Here is an 18,899-nt window from a genome sequence, read left to right as displayed (position 1 = left end):
AAGAAAAGCCCCCCAAAAAACAGAAAAAAAAAAAAAAAAAAAACCAACAAAAAAAGAAATGTCCTCAGGGATCCCTCTGCACGTCTGTGCCAGCCAAGGGGTTGTCTCCTTGCCACACAGCACCGCCTGGCCAGAAGGGGCTCCCAAGTCAAGAAAAGGGAAAGAAAAGAAAGAAACAATTCAAAGCAAACAAACAAACAAAAGCCCCAGGATCCCACCAGTGCGGCCACCCAGAGTGGGAAGCAGCTCCACACTCGAATGGAGCTCCACAGCCCTTCAGGAAGAATCAAAGATGGCGCACGAAGCCAGGTATTTGAGGGAAAGGAGGGGGAGGTAGTAAGAGGTAAGGAAGAAATCAAAAGAAGCAGAAAAACAAGCAACACCAGCAGCCAACAAATGGCACTCAGAGAGCCAGCTAGTGTGGGCTGGTGGAATCCAATCATCTGGTGTTTCTCGGACAAGAGACTGTTTGCAGGAAGCAGAGGTGGCCGAGTGTGGGTGAAGAAGAGTAGATAGTGGGAAAGCGTAAAGCACAAATTACCGGAGCTCTGCAGCCCCTCAGGAAGAAGCAAAGGTGGTACATGGAGCCAGGTATTTGAGCGAAAGGAGGGGGAGGTGGTGAGAGGTAAGGAAGAAATCAAAAGAAGCGGAGAAAACCAATACCAGCAGCCAACAAATGGCACTCAGAGAGCTGGCCCGTTTGGATGTGTGGAATCCAAGCAGCCGGTGTTTCCTGTACAAGAGATTGTGGCCGCGGTAAGCAGACGAGGCTGAGTGGGGATGAAGAAGGTTGGTGGTGGGAAAGCACATATCTCAAATTACCGGTTGTCTTGTCTCCCGCTGGAAGCTCCGTGCAGCTGCTTTCTCGTACCCCCTGTTTGCTGGTCTCTGATAGGAGTCTATGATGGCGGATCCGCACTGCGTTAGCTGGTAGGGGACCTCTGCATGAATCTCTCCTCACTCTCCGTTCTCTGTCAGTTTTCTCACTCCATTTGGTACTTGGCTGAGTTCTTTGTATCTTCATATGATGTTTTAGGGTCTCAGGGTTGTTGTAGTCTCTGTTCGGCTTAGTTTTTCGGATCTTTACTGTGGAGGGACGGCATGATGCTTCTGCTTAGAGCGCCGTTTTGCCTGAAGTCGCCCAGACAATTTCTTGATTCTCTATTTTGGGAGCTTTCTGAATTCATCATGGTCTGCCTCTTTATGTGGTTTGATATTGTCGGTTGTCTCTGAGCCGTCAATAAGTCATTATATTTATTTATTTTATATTTGCTTACTTTTTCCTAGCTTCTTGTTTTGTTTTGATATGACCAAGTAGGCTGCTTGTGTGAGCTATTTTTATTATTGGCACCTTTGAAGCTCTATTGTCCTGCCACCAGTTGGTTAGATCTGTTACTAAGTATGTGAGGACAGGATTCCATTAGCTTTTCTTGTATGGATTCAGCTTAGGTGTCCAGGTACTCAGTCATAAAGTGTGTGGTGCAGCCTCTCACCTACAGTCCTAGAATGTCATGGGTGATTGGTGTAGGCAGAGGTATCTGGCTGTAGTAGGGGTCATGTACTGATGAATTCAGGGGGCTGACGGCTGCCCCTCAGTGTCTATGAGGAAAGCGTCTCTCTGCTCCCTAAAGTGGGTAGGTGGGTGGCTTTTGCAGCCAGATTGTGATCTCCCAATGCTCTTGGCTGTAAGGACTGGGGGGCACCAGGTATTCTTGGATCCCTGTCTCAGGTGGCTAGATGGCATGTGTGGAGCCACTAGTCCTCAGGCCCCTTTTGTGAATAGGTGAGGATGCTGCTTAATGGGCAAAGCAGTGTCAGATACCACGAACTTGCCACTTCACAGTTGAAACAGTTGAAGTTAGACTTCGGGTATATACCCTATTGTACTGTGGTAATGAAGGCCTACGCTGTTGAAATGGGTCTACGCAAGTCTGTGCAGGGGTGAAAGACACTCAGTGTCCGTGAAGCCCTTATGTTTGTACCTAGGGAAAGGAGCTGTGCCTACCCTGAGTTTCTGGCTTAGGGGAGACGACAGATTATTTTTTCCTGTTTGCTAATTTGTTCCCTCTCCAAGGCTGGGATAATAGCTTAGGGTGCGGTACGGGTCGTACTTCTGGCCCGGTGGACTTGCCATTTGCTGAAGCCATCCCAGACTCGATGCACAGCAGGGAGCGAGGAGGTAAATAGAATAGTGGTTTTTCCCACGGTGGAGTGTTTTTGATCTGCGCACTAGGCAAGATGCAAATACTTATCTTTTGCCAATTGAGGGCTGCTTTTCACTGGTTCTAGATGGCTGAGTAGACTGTCTGCCGCTGGGTCTCTCCCAATGTGGAAAACAGCTCCCGAGTGCCACTGCTTGCCTCACTGCACACACCAGCTAATCTGGCCTGAAGGGCTCTGGCTCCTGCCATTTCACGTCTGGCAACTTCTCGCTGTTTCCGAACCGTCTCTCCTTCCCCCTGTGACTCAGTCCAGTTCCTCAACTTTACCTTTGATGTTCAGGGCTCCTAAGATTGTCATATATAATCGTTTCACTTGTTTTTTTGGGTCTTTGTTGTAAGAGGGACCACAGGAAGCGTCTCACTACTCCGCCATCTTGGCCCCCCCGAGATAGTATCTTATTTCTAGTGCTGCCATAACAGAAATACCACAAGGGGGCGGCTTTAAAGACAGAAATTTATTTTTCACAGTTCTGAAGACTGAAAGTCTGAATTCAAGGCGTGACTCTAGGGGGAAGACCTTCCTTCTGGTAGCCCGGGTAGTTCCTGGGGGTTCCTTGGCATCTGTTTCCCTCTGTATGTCTGTGTGTCTCTTTTGCTCCTTCTATAACTCAGAAGTGATTGGGGTTAGTATCCACCTTACTGTAGCATGACCTCATTAATATAACAGAAGACAACCTGTTATTTCCAAACAGGGTCATATTTAATAGGTTTGGGGTTAGGACTTCAACACGTATTTTTGGGGAGTACAATTCAAACCATCACAGATAGTATCCACTGGATCTTGGAAAACAATAGGCTTTCAACAAAGCTATGTTGCAATGCATAAATATTTCTAATGTTAAGAAAAAAGAAAAACCAGACCCGTTGCCGTGGAGTCAATTTTGACTCATAGCAACCCTAGTGTAGCACTCAGTTATTATCCTAGAGTCTAATTAGTTTTTTCCCTTATGGTCTTTGAACTTTTTGAGGCCAAAGATGGGTCTTATTTGTGTATGTGTCCCATCCCCAGCATTTTATCAAGACTTAATAAATGTTGAATTGATAGTAAGAAGTTCTTCCTTGATGCTTAATTAAAATATATTTGACTCTACTTTAAGCCTCTGTTTCCTCTGTCTAGACACCCAAATGCACATTTACCCTTGGGAAATGGCTCAGTAGCCTTTATCAGACACACACTGGAGTTGGGTCTTTATAACTCTCCAAAGCTGGAGGATTAAGACAATTACCCCCTTTGTCAGGATAACACAGAAAACATTCTAAAGTTGGAGCGGAGTAGTACTTCAGTGAGAGGCTCTTCAGGAGGACGGGGTGGAGGGGGTGCACATGTAGCCCTCAGCTCTTTCCTTGGAGTGAGTGCCCGTATTGATTTTGCTGCCACTGCCAGACCTGGCTCTCACTGCAGACCCAGCCCCTGGCCCCTTGTCCCTGTGAATGCTCTGTCCAAGTGTGGATTAAAACCCTCTTTCCTGTTTTTTTAAAGTGGCTAAGATGGCTGGGATTTTCAAAAACAATTTTACTGAAAACCAAGAAAAGCAAAATAATTTTTAAAAAGTGTATCCAGTTTAGGAATCACCATAGTTCCAGAATATTTCATTTGAAACATTAATGAGCTTTGCTATGCCATAGCTCTGTTATCCTAAGGATAATAATCAGTGATATTCAGAGTATATTGGCCCCTCTGGACCCCAGTGAGTGACCATGCTCTCCCGGGCCTCCTTTTTATGTTGACATATAAAAAACAAGAAACAAAAACCAGTTGCTGTCAAGTAGATTCAAATCAATGTGACCCCATGTGTGTCAGAGTAGAAGTGTGCTATGTAGGGTTTTCAATAGCTGATTTTTCAGAAGTAGATCACCCGACTTTTCTTCCTAGTCTGTCTTAGTCTGGAAGCTCGGCCAAAACCTGTCCACCATGGGTGAGTCCTACTGGTGGCATAGCTTCTGGCATCACAGCAATGGGCAAGCCACCACAGTACAACAAACTGACAGATGAGTGATAGCCATATAACCTTTACCAAAACCAAACCAAACTCGCTGCCATTGAGTCAATTCTGACTCTTCGTGGCCCTCTAGGACAGAATAAAACTGCCCCATAGGGTTTCCAAGGCTGCAAATCTTTACAGAAACAGATTGTCACATCTTTCTCCTGCAGAGCTGCTGGTGGGTTCGAAACGCCGACGTTTTGGTTAGCAGCTGAGCACGTAACCACTGCGTTACCAGGGCTCCTCATGTAGCCTCTATCCCCTTGTAAAAAGTAGTGGCCTGATAAAAATCCACCCACTACAAGGCTCTGATGTAGCAGTTACCTAGGCCAATTACTGTTCCCCACATAGACCAGAACACAGCTGCCCCCTCACAGACAATCTTGCCTTCCTCACACATTCATTCTTCATTCTCTGAGGGAATATTTGTCAGCTTAGTTCAGTTGAATCAAACCTGAGCCATTTATGTTAGGTATATAAACAATGTCTACCAACCAACCAACCATTGCTGTCAAGTTGATTTCAACTAATAGTGGCCCTATAGGACAGAGTAGAATGGCCCCATAGGGTTTCCAAGTGGATTCGAGCTGCTGAATTTTTGGTTAGCAGCCTGAGCTCTTAAAATAGTGGCACTAGAGTTTCTTAGTTAAAATATAAGCTTTTCCTTTCAATTACTTCTCACATCTGTATAGATTGTGTCCTCACTCTTTGTAAAATCCATTTCAACCCTAATTTTGTCCTGGTGTAATACATTAAGTCGCGCAATATATTTCTATATTAACTTCCCAGTACTTTAAATAGCCTGAAGCATCTGAATTTGGGCATGCATCATTTAAACACTGTACACCAAGTCAAGAATCACCTGGCAGGATTTAAGAGGATTCAAATTGTCAAATAGACTGCTTGCGTCATTCTAGGATTTCAAAGAAAACATACTTTATTGCCAAAGTAAAATTCTTGAACACAGAATAGGTGGAACAAAATGAAGCGGATGTCATTCTTCTCTCCTACTCAGTAAGATGGTTGTATCTGTGACTAACCTGTTTTTCCCAAGGGCATGGCAAAAGAAGACGCGATTGTAGAGCTACCTTTTTTGAGTCAGTGCTTATCATTAACCTCAGTCCTGCAATTTAATGGGATTACTGGGCCATTTTTAGAAACTCTAAAAACTGTTCTTGTTTCCTGGAGTGGAGATTGAGCCTGGATCTTCTCGATGTTGCAGGGGTGAATAGCCTTTCTCAGTCACTCAGTGCCAACCCATTGACAGCCACCACCCTTATCCACCTAGACCTCTCAGGGAATGTCCTTCGCGGAGATGACCTCTCGGTAGGTTTTCCTTTTCTTACTTCTGTCTTCAAATAAACAGTCTTTAATAAGCCTGAACTAATTTCTAGACACAGCATTCTAATTTATTTCCGTGTTTCCCTTTATTGTGATATCTTAAAATAATTTAGTTCCAAGCCTGTTTTAAAGAAAAATTCTAGTCTTCTTTAATTAAATGTAGTGTATCACTATAGTCACTAATTTTTTTTTCTCGTTTAAGTTCTAGTTCTTTTTGAAAATACTTTTCTGAGGGATTGTTTTTTCATTTGAAAATATTACTGTACTTTTAAAAATAGGCTGATAAGAAAGATCGGTAGTGTAAAATGAACTGTTTCATCATTTTTCGATATTGCTGAGAAGACTGGTAGTTTTTTGTAGTTCGTGAGTGAAAGGGGATGTTGGGATAAACCTCAAATCAAACCAAACCAATTACTGTCAAGTAGATTCTGACTTACGGCAACCCCATGTGTGTAAGAGTAGAACTGTGCTCCATAGGGTTTACACCCAGTCCTGGTATATTCCATGAACATAGTTGAGGCACAGGGATAGGGGAGGCTTAGGAGTAAAGTACACAGGCAAAAAGTTCCCCCTCAATTATAGCAAGATTTTCCATGCAACTGAATCAGTAACGGAAATGTTTGTCAGCTCTTATCAATACAGTAGACTGGGTATGATGTCACTGCCATATGTGGTGAGTGGTCCCCTCTGGTCACCATGCTAAAATTTAGAAGAAAGTCCCTTAACAATAGGGCCTACAGAAAGGGAACATCTTTGAAGGACCTTAATTTTCATTTGATTTTTTTACAGGGAGTAAAAAACACTTTGGAATTTATTTTTGTTTTTGTTCTGTTTCGCTTTCCCTGTAAGGCAGGGAATGTCGCCACAGTCGTTTTTGTAGTTTTGTTTCTTTCCCCTGCCCCTGGCACTTGAAATCCTTTAAACGATACTTGTTTCCTAGTGTCCTGTGACTTATTCTGTGTACTTTGTGATTCCAATTGTCACCTTCACTGATGATTCATAAATCTTGCTCCTAACGGAAAACAAGGGGTATGATGTGAAATGGCTAAAACATTACACTGACAAACTAGAGAAATCAGAGGGAAAGATAAAAGAAGCCACTGAAGATTAAATAATAAAACTCAGCTAAGGTAGCAGCATTAACAGTCACATAAGACACCAAATGACCCAGGACTTCTTTCCCTGGCTAGGGGTGGATCTTGTCCCAGCTGGCCTCCGAGGAGTATGGAGTGGAATGATGAGGTGTGGGTGAGAGTGTACTTCCAGCTCCATACAGGCTGAGGTTCTGGGAGCTTGCAGCAGGTGCAGGGACTTGGAACTGCCCTGTGCCTCCAGGGAAAGCAGCCTAGCAGGGCCTGCTTCTCTGCGGAAGTGTTGACCAACTTCAGGGTGATTAGAGCTCCTCCAAGTGGTGGCTGACAGTAAAACCACATCAAGCTGACTGCATTTTTACACAAATAATGTGTGCCTTCTATGTTTGTTTGCTAACGACTCCCCCTGCAACCAGATATTTTTCTAAGCACACTATGCTAATTTTTTTTTCTTACAGCAACATGTAAAAAAATTGACATAGCTGTGCTTCTGAAAATACCTCATGGGGGAGAGAGTGGTTTTCAAACAAACATAGAAGGTGCGCGTTATTTGAGTAATAATATGGTAGGTGTCTCGCGAGACCACTAAAACTCATTGCCATCAAAATTGATTCCAACTCATAGCGACCCTATATGACAGAGTAGAACTGCCCTATAGAGTTTCCAAGGCTGTAATCTTTACGGAAGCAGACTGGCACATCTTTCTCCCTTGGAGTGGGTGGTGGGTTCAAACCACCAACCTTTCAGTTATCAGCTCAGTGCTTAACCACTGCACCACCAGGTCTCCTTTCGAGGCCATTAGTGCTGAGGAAATTGAGAGTCCAAGCCCTCTTCGTGTGAGAACAAAATAGTTTTTCTGATCAGGACTTTTCATAATGTACTCCATTCTGTGTATCTGGTTGTTCTAAGTTGTTTACAGAATAATCTTTGCTCTTCTGAATTCCTTGATAGAGAGGATTTTTCTGAAGCACCATATAGTCAAGTTATAGTTAATGAGTATTTGCCAAGGACTGGGACACCCTCAGTGTAAGCTTGTTTGTTTTTTACAATTATCTGATGGCATCCAGTGAAGTAGAGGAGGACTTAGCTATTTGCCCAGTGGCAGGGAGCTTAGGCTCAGTTTGTTATCCGTGGCTCTGGCAGTTGCTACTCACAGGAAGCAATTAGAGAACAATAGAGAATTATCAATTTTATTGTTTTGATAGCCTTCCTTGATGAGGGGAGAGTTTAGATTTTGTAATCCCCTGAAACCTGAAGTGTCATAGCTGTATGTGAGGCTTTTTTTATTGTTGTTTTGTTTTGTACTAATAGTACTATTGGGCTTGTCTTGTTAGATTTTGGAAGTCACTAAGGCTAGAAAAATCATTATGTTGGATAGAGGAGAGTATGGCCTGAGACCATCCTATGGTTCAAATTCAAATTAGTGGTTTCTCCAACACTTTTCAAAAATGAGTAGCATTTTGATAGGGTGACTGCAATTCAGGTGGTATTTCTATCTCAGGAGTTAAAATTATCACTGTTCCAAATTATATAATGAAAGCTGAGCTAATCAGGAAAACGAAGTCATGCATAGCAAAAGGGGAGTTTGGTAGCCAAGATTCCATTTGACCTTTTTTTACTGAAACATAATTTTATTTTAAATATTTTTTGGATGTTTTCTCTCGGGAAAGGTAGTGGAATGACGGAAAATTCTGCTGATCTTCTTGGCAAGAGAAAAGAATGATCCTGAGGGATTTGGATAACTTATTTTTAAATTTATTGGGGGAGGGGTGTGCATGTGCATATGTTTCTAGATCCCTAATTTTTTTTTTTTTTTATTTCAAGTACATGTACCATTTTTTGGCCCAGCCAAATGCCATTGCTCATCTGGATTTATCCAATACAGAGTGTTCCCTGGACATGGTAATGTTTTTTTATATTGTGCTGGGGGTCTCAGAACAGCTGTTTAGATGGACTACAAGGGGCTTTCTCTCTAATGAAACAGACTCCTGGACCTAGAAGTCTTTGAAAATAAGAGTGCCTTGTTTCTTCCTCAGGTCTGTGGAGCTCTTCTTCGTGGATGCCTTCAACATTTAGCTGTGCTCAATCTCTCCAGAACTGTCTTTTCTCACCGGTATGGACTTACCCCTGCTATCATTGCCATCGATGGTACAGTGGTTAAGCGTTCAGCTGCTAACCAAAAGGGCGGCAGTTTGAATCCACCAGCTACTCTTGGAAACCCTGTGTGGGCAGTTCTATCCTGTCCTGTAGGGTTGCTATAAGTCAGAATCGACTTGACGGCAACGGGTTTTGGTTTGTATCATTGCCATCTAGGAATGTCTGTTAGAGAAAGTTATTGTCATAATGAAAATAGATTGATAAAGGGTGCATGTTGTCCATAAAAGCAGATTGCCTTAAACCACTATCTATGAATATTAGGCCTTGAAAGTTCAAGCTTTTATTATCTTTATCCACCATGGTTAACGTTCTTATCAATAACTCCAGCCGACCTATGTGAACTATATGATGATGCACTATTTCCCATATGTGGACAGGCACTCTCTCTCAATATAGTAAAAACCCTTTTAGAAACTTAAACATGTATTTCTCAATTATGAACTTGGAAGTAAGTATAAATTACTTCTGGGGAGTAAGAAGAATAGTCATCCCAAAGCTCATGCATTTTAATTTGTAGAAGTGTAGGACCAGTCCCTGACTACTACCCTCCTGACATAAAATTATTTGCAAAATAAGGCAGCAGATTAGAAGCAGCAAGGATTTACAAACAGCAGCAACTTAGAATGGAGGGAGAATACAGAAGAATTATGAAAAGTATATAGGTTATTCAGATACGGTATTCTGGGATCATCTAATGTATTAATACAGTACAACACTTAGCATTCTTAATTATTACCAGAAGCCATAAACAATATTTTAGTCATTATATACTGTTTAATAACATGAGGAATTACTTAATATTAGAAATAATCTTTATTTTTATTGGTTAACTTTTTCAAAGCTTTATATTTTCGAAAGGATAACCCTCACTTTAAAAATTCAGCTATATGGCATGCTTTATTTCACAATGGTGCCTTGCAAATGAATTATTCTATATTCTGAAGTACTATTCGTGCAATAAAAGGAGCCCTGGTGGCACAGTGGTTAAACACTTTGCTGCTAACTGAAAGGCTGGCAGTCCAAACCTACCAGCTGCTTCACAGGAGAAAGATGTGACCGTCTGTTTCCATAAAGATTTACAGCCTTGAAAACCCTTTGGGGCCGTTCTGCTTTGTCCTAATGGGTCAAGTTATGAGTCAGAATCGACTCGATGGCAACTGGTAATTGATGCAGTACTTCAGCAGTGGTGTAAATCTTCACAGTAGGAAAAATATGCCACAAATTCCTCCACAGAATAAGAGTGTAAAGTCTAGGAGGGCTTTTAGTAGCAGTGGTTTTGTGACATGTCCATTGTGGGCTGACTGTGGCACTGTGGATATCATCTTCCCTCCGGGGTGCAGAGCAGCTTCTGTTTGGGACATTGACAGACTAGTAACAGAGGAAAAAGAGATCATGGCGGTACACATACTGGCTCTTACAGCTTCTACCTGAAAGTCACACACATTACATCTGCTCCTATCCCATTGGCCAAAGGAATTTCTGTGGCCAAGCCTGCCTTCAGTGGAGTAAAGAAGCATAATCCTCCCTCAGAAAGGGACAGTGAATTTTTGGGAACACTGATACAGTCCATAGCAAGACCAAGTAGCAAGAGTGCTATATTCAACAATATCAACATTTGTTCATCAAAAAATGAATGGGACTATACAAGGCTGTATTGTTACACTACGTGGAACTAGAGTTGTTTGAAATGTCTAATACCATACTTTACCAGAATTAGGTTAATTTTTTTTATCTTCTCAGATAGATATTCTGATTGCATAGATCTTTCTTCCCAGTCTGAAATTATCCTGTTTTAAAACCTTTTTCAAGTATTGATAGATTTTTCTGGATCTCTGTAAACTAAATATTATTGAATATTGTGTGATTGAGCAAGACCACTAGGATGCCCTCTGCCCTGAGAGTCTATGAATCTCTCCACAGAATATAAATAACTATGATTAAATGAGTACTTACTATGCACCAGGGTAAGTGCTTTACCATTGTTCTATCAGATGGAACAGAACAAGCAAATCATTTAAATTCCAACTTCGGTTTTTGAATCTTGGTTTTCTTAAACACTCATAGTATGGTGTTGACTCTACATTATTGTTGAGCTGTTTGATTTGATCCACTTAGTTTCCACTGAAATTGCAAAGGGACATGTTTGGAGGTGTTGCACATTTCCTGTTGGAATTTTGTCCTTATTTTAATCTTCGGCTTGAACTGATTAGATTTGCAGGATGTATGTCATAGCTGAACAGGCTGTTTGTCATACAGGCTTCATGCCACTCAGACTTTCTTTCTTTCATCAGGTCGATGTCAGATCACAATCTTGTTGCATTTGAATCCTGCTGTATCTAAAAACTATTGCCAAAGGCAGGTAGTGATCCTTAATATTCGATGCCACCCAGTGAGAAAACTCTTTAAATTGATGAGAAATACATATCCTCGTTCACTCCCTACTTCCTAAAAATCCAGACACGGGGTTTCCTGAAGATCTAGGGGTAAAAAGACAATGAGTTGATTGACTACAAAGAATAGGAGTAATTTGTTTTCAGGCCTTAACGAGATGTGTTAGCCTCTCATGTCATTCCTTTAATTGTATTAGTTTTATTTATTTAGGTTTTAGACATTTTGTTTCTTTTTACTTGAAATTTCCACTGGTTTGTGGATTATTTAAGAATGTATAAGTAACCAATGAATAATTTCATGTTTTGAGCTGCTTGACAATTTGAAAGTGTGGGCTGCTGGGATGGAAGTGTAACTACCGGTGTGAACTCTTGTGTTTTGTTTTTCAGGAAAGGAAAAGAAGTACCCCCGTCTTTCAAACTGTTTTTCAGTAGTTCTCTGGCTCTGATAGGAATCAACCTTTCAGGCACAAAACTATCTCCTGAGCCCTTAAAGTGAGTGGTTAATTCATTTTCTCCAGAGCTTTTGAAGTTCAGTTCATTATTATGGATGTGCTTGAGGGAAGGAAGAAAGACATATAATCTAAAGACAGAGAAAGCAGACAAGAGAATGTCTTCTTACTCTGGGGCACTAGAATAAATTAAATTCTTTTTCATCGCTGAGTAAGTACATGGTACACTATTGATATTATCGCATTTTCTAAGAAAAAGAAATCTTATGGGTTATTACCTTAGGAGTTGTCACTGATCTTTTATAAAAGTTATGATCACAAGTACCATCGACTTTATTTTAACCTCTGCTCGATCCTTTCTAGACATATTCTTCTGTGCTTTTTAATCAATGTTTATTCTAAATATTTCAACTAAAAGCAATAATCAAACTCTATATACATTGTATGTATGCAACAGAATCAAATTTTGTGTGTTTTTGTTCCTGAATTACCCAGGTTAATACAGGTGTTTTCTCTGGCTATCTGTTCGACCTTTTTGCTTAGCAGCCAACTTGTATTACTGGTTAATATCCCTTTTGTAGATGTGGTGAAGTACAACTTTTTGGCTTACTGAGGTTCGAGAATAATTTGTTATCCTTGAGATTCCTGCTCAGCATTGCCAGAAACATTCACAAGTTCAGTGTACAAGGGCTATAGATGGAAATTCTCTTTGAGTCTAAAGGAGATATTCTTAAGCAGTTATGAATATATACGTTGTCAGATATGTATAAATGTATGCGCAGATTTTTACTTTCCCTCAGCTAACATGTAAATCAGCATTTCATTTCCCCTCAGAATTTGTGTGGAATGTTAAAATCAATGTCTGCTGTTCATTTTGCTAGAAAATTATCTTCATGTAATTCATAAATTGCCTTATCTTTTTAAAGATAAGAGGTATAAAGTCTTCATTACAGTATTTCACATAGTACCTTACTTCTAAAACAATTGTTGCCTTTAAGAACGGTAGATCTGGTGAAGTGCCTTAAAAAGCCTGACATTATAGCAGACTTAAAAACACAACAACAACAAAACATTGAATTAATAGGTTCCAAACAAAAAAAAAACAAAAAACCAAACCCGTTGCCTTTGAGTCAGTTGTGACTCATAGTGACCCTGTAGGACAGAGTAGAACTGCCCAACAGGGTTTTCAACAAGCGGGTAGTGGATTTGAACTGCCAACCTTTTTGGTTAGCAGCTGAGCTCTTAACCACTGCACCACGAGGGCGGGTTAGGGGCCTGTACATGTAATGCTACAAATAGTAAAAGCCTCATGCTAAGGCTGTTTATATGGATATTAATAAAGCTGTCAGAACCAATATTTTAAAAGGGTTTCATTATATTTTAATCACATTTATTTACACATTTGTTCAACTAATATTGATTGAGAATCTACAGTGTACTAGATAACATAGGACACTGAGTAGAAAGCAAAACCAGACATAGTCCTTGCCCTCATAGTATTTTAATGGGAGATAAGCATATTGAAAATAGTTTTATTGGGAGGTACACTCTATTCTAATTTTTTCAATGTTGTTGACCTCTGTAGACCATCTCTTCATTGATTAGCGTAATTGATTTCACAGAATATCCTATACCATAACAGCACTGGATTTAATTTACTGCAGTTTTTTATAGATACATACTTTAAACATTATACCTCAAAAATACTTTATAATTGCTAAATCTTATGAGTTGTGATTTATGAGTGTTTAATAACGTCAAATTAATAGTCTCTTCAGCTTGTTTTTTAGTCAGTAAAAATTGAAATGTGAGGAAAAGAGCTTCATGACTGAAGATTTCTGTAAACAAAATTCTATATGTTTATTGACTATGATTATATAATTTGAAAAAAGCACCACAAAACTAGGGGAGGGGGGCTCAATTTTACCTATAAGAGGTTGAAGACGGAAAGGAATTCCCTTGGCATAATGGTTAAGCACCCGGCTGTTAATCGGAGGTGAGTGGTTCAAACTCACCCAGCGTCTCCTCTGGAGAAAAGACCTGGCAATTTGCTTCCATGAAGATTTAAAGCCAAGGAAAACTTATAGGGCAGTTCTAGTCTGTCTTTTAGGGTCTGTGTGAGTTAGAATCTACTTCACAACACACAATAACCCTATGCTAGATACTGTAGTGAGTGGTTATATATAGTCTTTCGCCTTTAACATTGACAACAGTTGTGGTAATCTTACCCTTTACTGCTGAGGAAATTGATACTCAGAGAAGCTAAGTAATTTGCCCAAAGTCACTGTTGTAGGTTGAGTTTTCAGAGACTGTGGCTTTGAGATGGAGATTAGCATGGAGGACTTTTATTAGGAAGTGCTTTTGGGATTACCACATGTGGAGGTGGAGGGAGGAAGAAAGCAGGATTCTGCAGAGGGAGAAGTTGAACGGGGCTGCCTTCCCAGTGATGACCTCAGCTGACCCTATGGGAGCTTTGGAGCTGGAATGACCCTTTAGAGTTGTCCCAAATTGGGATGAGGGGCTGGGCTTTCATACCTGTTTGTTATCAGTCCTTGGATGCAAGCTGCCCTGGAAGAAGGCGTGACCTCAGGTAAGACACTTCTCCTCAGGGAGGGGATTCTGAGATGTGTGTTACAGCGTCCACCCTGTCAGCCAGCTCTCCTGGCTCAGGGCTGTACCTAACCCCACACTGCCTTCCACTGCACCAAGACGGCCAGAGGGAGACCCTTGTTCCTTGAGGGGTTTGAGGTCAAGAGCCATGAGAATAACACTAAATTGGGACATAACAATATTTTTCAGAACTTTCCCACTTAATGTAGGATTCTTTGAAAGCAATATAAAGAATGTATCTGCTTATTTCGTAATTATACTTTTCCTTTGAGGCTGTTTCAGTCCATATTAAAGTATTTAGAGAACACAGTGATGCTGTTCCTTGGTGTTTCCTGAATGGTGTAGTTCACATGTGTCCCAAGGCTGGCTTTTTGCTCCAACGCCAGTCAGGGTGCAGTGTGTTTATATTTCTGTCCATTCTTGTTCTGTCTCTTTCTTTTCCTCTACTCTCCTGTTCCCTGAGCCCTTCTTGCCTCCCTGACACATCTTACCCCTTCTCCCCGACCCCATCTCCCTGGCTGAAGTATTTTTAATAAACCTATTAAATGTGCTACCATAAAATTATAACTGGAGTCACGTATCCAGAGCTGGGGAAATTAAGTAAAAATTCTTCTCTTAACCAATTTTTCAGTAATGATAGAGGATCAAGAGGATAATTATTAAGGCAGTTTCTTCCATCTCCAGGTTAAACATACCCTGCTACAGAGTTTTCCCCCAGTGTCCACTATACTTTGTTGTTGTTGTTGTTCTGTTTTATTTTTATTAAGGACAGTTTCTATGGCTTATTTATTTTTACTGGTCTCCTGAGTTGTTGCCTCTCAATCGTTAACTTTTTATAGTTAAATATCCTAAAGCATCTCAGTCGTTTATTTGGCCTTCATCTACACGTAAGAAAAGCAGAAAGCATTTTCCATCTAAGCATTATAAAAATATAATGGTAGAATGTGTGGCTAAGTTCTAAAAACTCAGCACATATTAGAAGGCACCTCTTTGGTTACGTCCTGACTTCCTCATTTTACAGACAAGAGCCACAGAGAGAAAGAGTGATTTGCTGAAGGTCACCCAACTGTTAGTGACAGCCAGGACAACAGGCCCGACCCCTTGGTTCTCAGTGCAAAGCTCTTCCAGCTGCACAGCACTGCCCCCAAGAAAAGAAAGGAAAAAAAGCAATTTTTTAGGAAATGAGAATCGATGTAAAAAGTAATTGAACCTCTGTCCATGAATGTACACAGATGAGACAAACCCAGCCTTTCTCAGCAGACAGTGCTTTAGAATAAGGGATTAGTGAGCTGGATTAGAGATACGAAACACAAGGCAGTCACCTCCAGCCTGCTGTCAGACGGGTTGTTTTTCTGGCTGGAAGCAGCAGAATAACCTCTATCACCATGCCTCCTGTTGGAGCTCTACCTCAGTGAGTGAGGCCAGATAATACCAGAAGGAGAAAATCTCAGAGACATGACATGAAATACAGTGAAACCTGTGAGAGCCGAACTCAACAGGACTGCCTTGTTTTTCCAGGTTTTGCCAGTTTTCTGCCTTTGACAGGGTTGTAGTCTTATCACTTTTTTATCACTCTTTTTTAGTGGAAACTATTTGAGTTATCCCTCTGACAGGTTTTGCCTTACACAGGTTCCAACTTTCACAGGTTTTACAGTAATTCCCTACCATCCCACCTCACTTATACCCTGGGGTATTTGTGGAGTATGCTGGGCAGTGCTCCTTTTCCTGGGAACAATGAGAATAGTCACCTCTATGTAGCAAATGCTTTGGTTCCACTCTTATAGTGCTTATTACTTTCTACCTTGTGTTATAGTTATCTGCAGATGTATTTGTTTCCCTCGCTTGAGCTCAGGAGCTCTCTCATGCTCATTTTGTATTCCTCACAGGGCCTTGTTTAGGGCCTTTTATCTTCCATCTAGTTTGATGGATTCATGTGCGTGTGTGAAATTTTTGTTTCAAGCCTGCTCAATGGTGTTGAATTTTATAAGACTGGCTTGTAAAAGAAGAATAAATTCATTCTCTAGGAGAAATCTGAGATCCGAGTGATTAGTCCACTCTTCTCAATTTTCAAATGAGGAAATTCCTTTTCAGAGCAGGCCTGTGGTTTGTCCAGTGACTATCCAGTAGTCGGACAGCCAGGGTCCTGGATTCAAACCCAGACTTGTGCCTTACCGCCAGTGCTTTTCATACCCTCTCCCACCCCACCTCTGTAGGTCCTTTAATAAACTCATCTAGATATAATTTCACATCCTGGTGTACTGTGGAGGCTGACTTGCTCACTAACGTATTCCTTAGGGGAAACCAGCTTTTACTTTGCTACACTAGTAACAATTGCCTAATAATAGTCTAAACATTATTAAAGCTATTCTCAATCAGCTGCAGGTGGGAATTTATCTGTGATGAAGACAATTTAATCTCAGTGTGCAATTAAGTGTACTGTTGGGTTATTTGTATAGGAATAGCAGTCCTGTTGAGTTTTGCATTTATGATGGGCCCGCGCCATGTCAGAAGAATGCGGCCGTGTCAGTTTTCCACGGCTGTGGGGAGGCAGAAATGCAGTTGGCATTTTAAAAAGTGAGATGGTGCTTGTGATTGACCTGTGATTCAGAAAAGGCATTCTTTTTTCTTGGAGCTTTATTCAGTATGCTCGCTTTTTTTTTGTTGGCAATGTGTGGAATTTTGTATGTAACACTGTATGTTTCTTCCCCTCAGAGCACTGTTACTGGGTCTGGCTTGTAATCATAGCTTGAAGGGGGTTTCTCTTGATCTCAGCAACTGCGAGGTAAGAACACCTTTAGAGTATGCACTGGAATAGATAATAGCCTCAAAATTGGTTTTTATTTTTCCTGGAAAAAATGTGATCCTGTGATTCCACCAGGCATAAATTAAGCAGAAAAACACACATTATGGAAGTTTCTCATGTTCTGTATTTTGCGAGTTTTAGCTACACTAAGAGAACAACATTCAGAAAGCATTCAAGTGTGTTTTTAATGACTTGGTTTTTTTCCAGTTTTGGTACCTGTTGTCTAAGCTTTTTATGATGAAGCCTTGAGATATTAAGCCATAAACTTGCTTTACCATCATGATACAGAATCCTTGCAGGGGACAAATTCATATAACCTAACTTGGATTTAGATTAGGAAGAGGGTATGAAAAAGACCTGGAGCCAAGAGTCTCCTCATTCCTGTTCCTGGGCCCTCTCTTCCTGGAACACTCTTAACCGTTTTTTTCTCCCTCCCCAAGGTCTCCCTCCCTTTGAGTATCTAGCTTGAGTCCTGTCTCTTATGTACACACGTACGTGGGTAAGACTCCTAGGGTTCAACTCCTAGTTTTGCCACTCCTAACTACACAAACCTAGTTGAATTAGTTGATATGGCTAAATCTCAATTTCTGCATCTGCAAAATAGAAACATTAGTACCTGTTCTAGTGGGTTGTTACGAGATTTAAAGGAGTTCTTCTTTGAAAACTGTGAAGTCACTGGGTGGTACAAATGGTGAAGCGCTTGACTACCAACTGAAAGGCTGGCCATTCAAACCCACCCAAGGGTATCTTAGAATATAGTCCTGGCGATCTGCTTCCGAAAGGTCACAGCCTTGGAAACCCTTTGAAGCCATTCTACTCTGCACACACGAGGTTGCCATGAGTTGAAATAGACTCAACAGCAGCTGACGACAACAATAGTCTTTGAAAACTGCTGGCACACAATAAGCACACAAAAGTTATTTGCTTATGCTGTTTATCTATCGATCTGTTGATCTTCTATGTATGTATGTATGTATGTATCTGTGTGTCTATCTCTCTACAGAATTTCTTCCCTGACTACTTCAGCCTTTTGTGCACTTACTTTTTTCTAATTGTCTGTAGCACTTAGTGACAGTGACATGCATTTGGACACTGAACCACAGAGTACCTTGCACGATTATTAAATTGGTTCTTATTTGCTTTCCTGCCTAGGTTGTAACTTTCTGGAGGGCAGTGTTTGTGTCTGACTTTGTTTTGTGTTTCCCTTAGCTCCTGCTACAATGCCAGGCACCAAGCCAACACGAAATGTCGGATAAAATTAACGCGATACGTGTCTGAAAAGTCTAGAAACTGACAAGTCTGAAATTATACGATATAAATTTTTAGTGTAGAATTTTTTTATTGCTTTTGAACTAGGGTAAACACCAACTCTGTGATTGACTAGTCTTAATTGTTTCAAAAAAATAACAAAACAAACCAACAAAAGAAACTAACCTTGCATTGGGGAGTTTTCATTTATAACTCACTGCTCTCTCATTTATAAAGACAGACCAAAAATAGAAATCAACTCTGGTAATATGAATTATTTGTTTATTAGCACTTTCTTAAGGGACATACCAATAAAAAAAATTGTTTTTATGGGGGGATGAATAGGAGAAACGGGAATGGAAAGGCTTAACCTAGCAAAACAAGCAAACAAACAACATCATCACCTACAAACAGAGTCGGTATAAATTGACTATTCTATTAGATCAAACCATAAAATTATAAAAGACCTATAATGTGCTTTTACTATCTTTTTTTTTTTACAGTATTTTTTTTTTTTTATTGTACTTCAGGTGAAGCCTTACAGAACAAATAGTTTCTCATGAAACAGTAGTACACATATTGTTTTATGAAATTGGTTAACAACCC

At 40.6% G+C, this 18,899-nt stretch overlaps 1 protein-coding gene across 1 annotated transcript in view; it reads left to right on the top strand.

The window, feature by feature from the left end:
- Positions 1–18,899, top strand: part of CARMIL1 (capping protein regulator and myosin 1 linker 1) — a 439,497-nt gene that overhangs the window by 282,012 nt on the left and 138,586 nt on the right. Inside the window, exons 13-17 of the mRNA XM_004383977.1 lie at positions 5,427–5,530; positions 8,461–8,538; positions 8,673–8,749; positions 11,571–11,675; positions 16,955–17,024. Coding sequence (XP_004384034.1) covers positions 5,427–5,530; positions 8,461–8,538; positions 8,673–8,749; positions 11,571–11,675; positions 16,955–17,024 — 434 coding nt within the window. The remainder of the gene's footprint in view (positions 1–5,426; positions 5,531–8,460; positions 8,539–8,672; positions 8,750–11,570; positions 11,676–16,954; positions 17,025–18,899) is intronic.

The sequence above is a fragment of the Trichechus manatus genome, unplaced genomic scaffold (genome assembly GCF_000243295.1).
Source record: "Trichechus manatus latirostris isolate Lorelei unplaced genomic scaffold, TriManLat1.0 scaffold00115, whole genome shotgun sequence".
NCBI lineage: Eukaryota > Metazoa > Chordata > Mammalia > Sirenia > Trichechidae > Trichechus > Trichechus manatus.
This window is presented reverse-complemented; position numbering and strand designations above follow the sequence as displayed.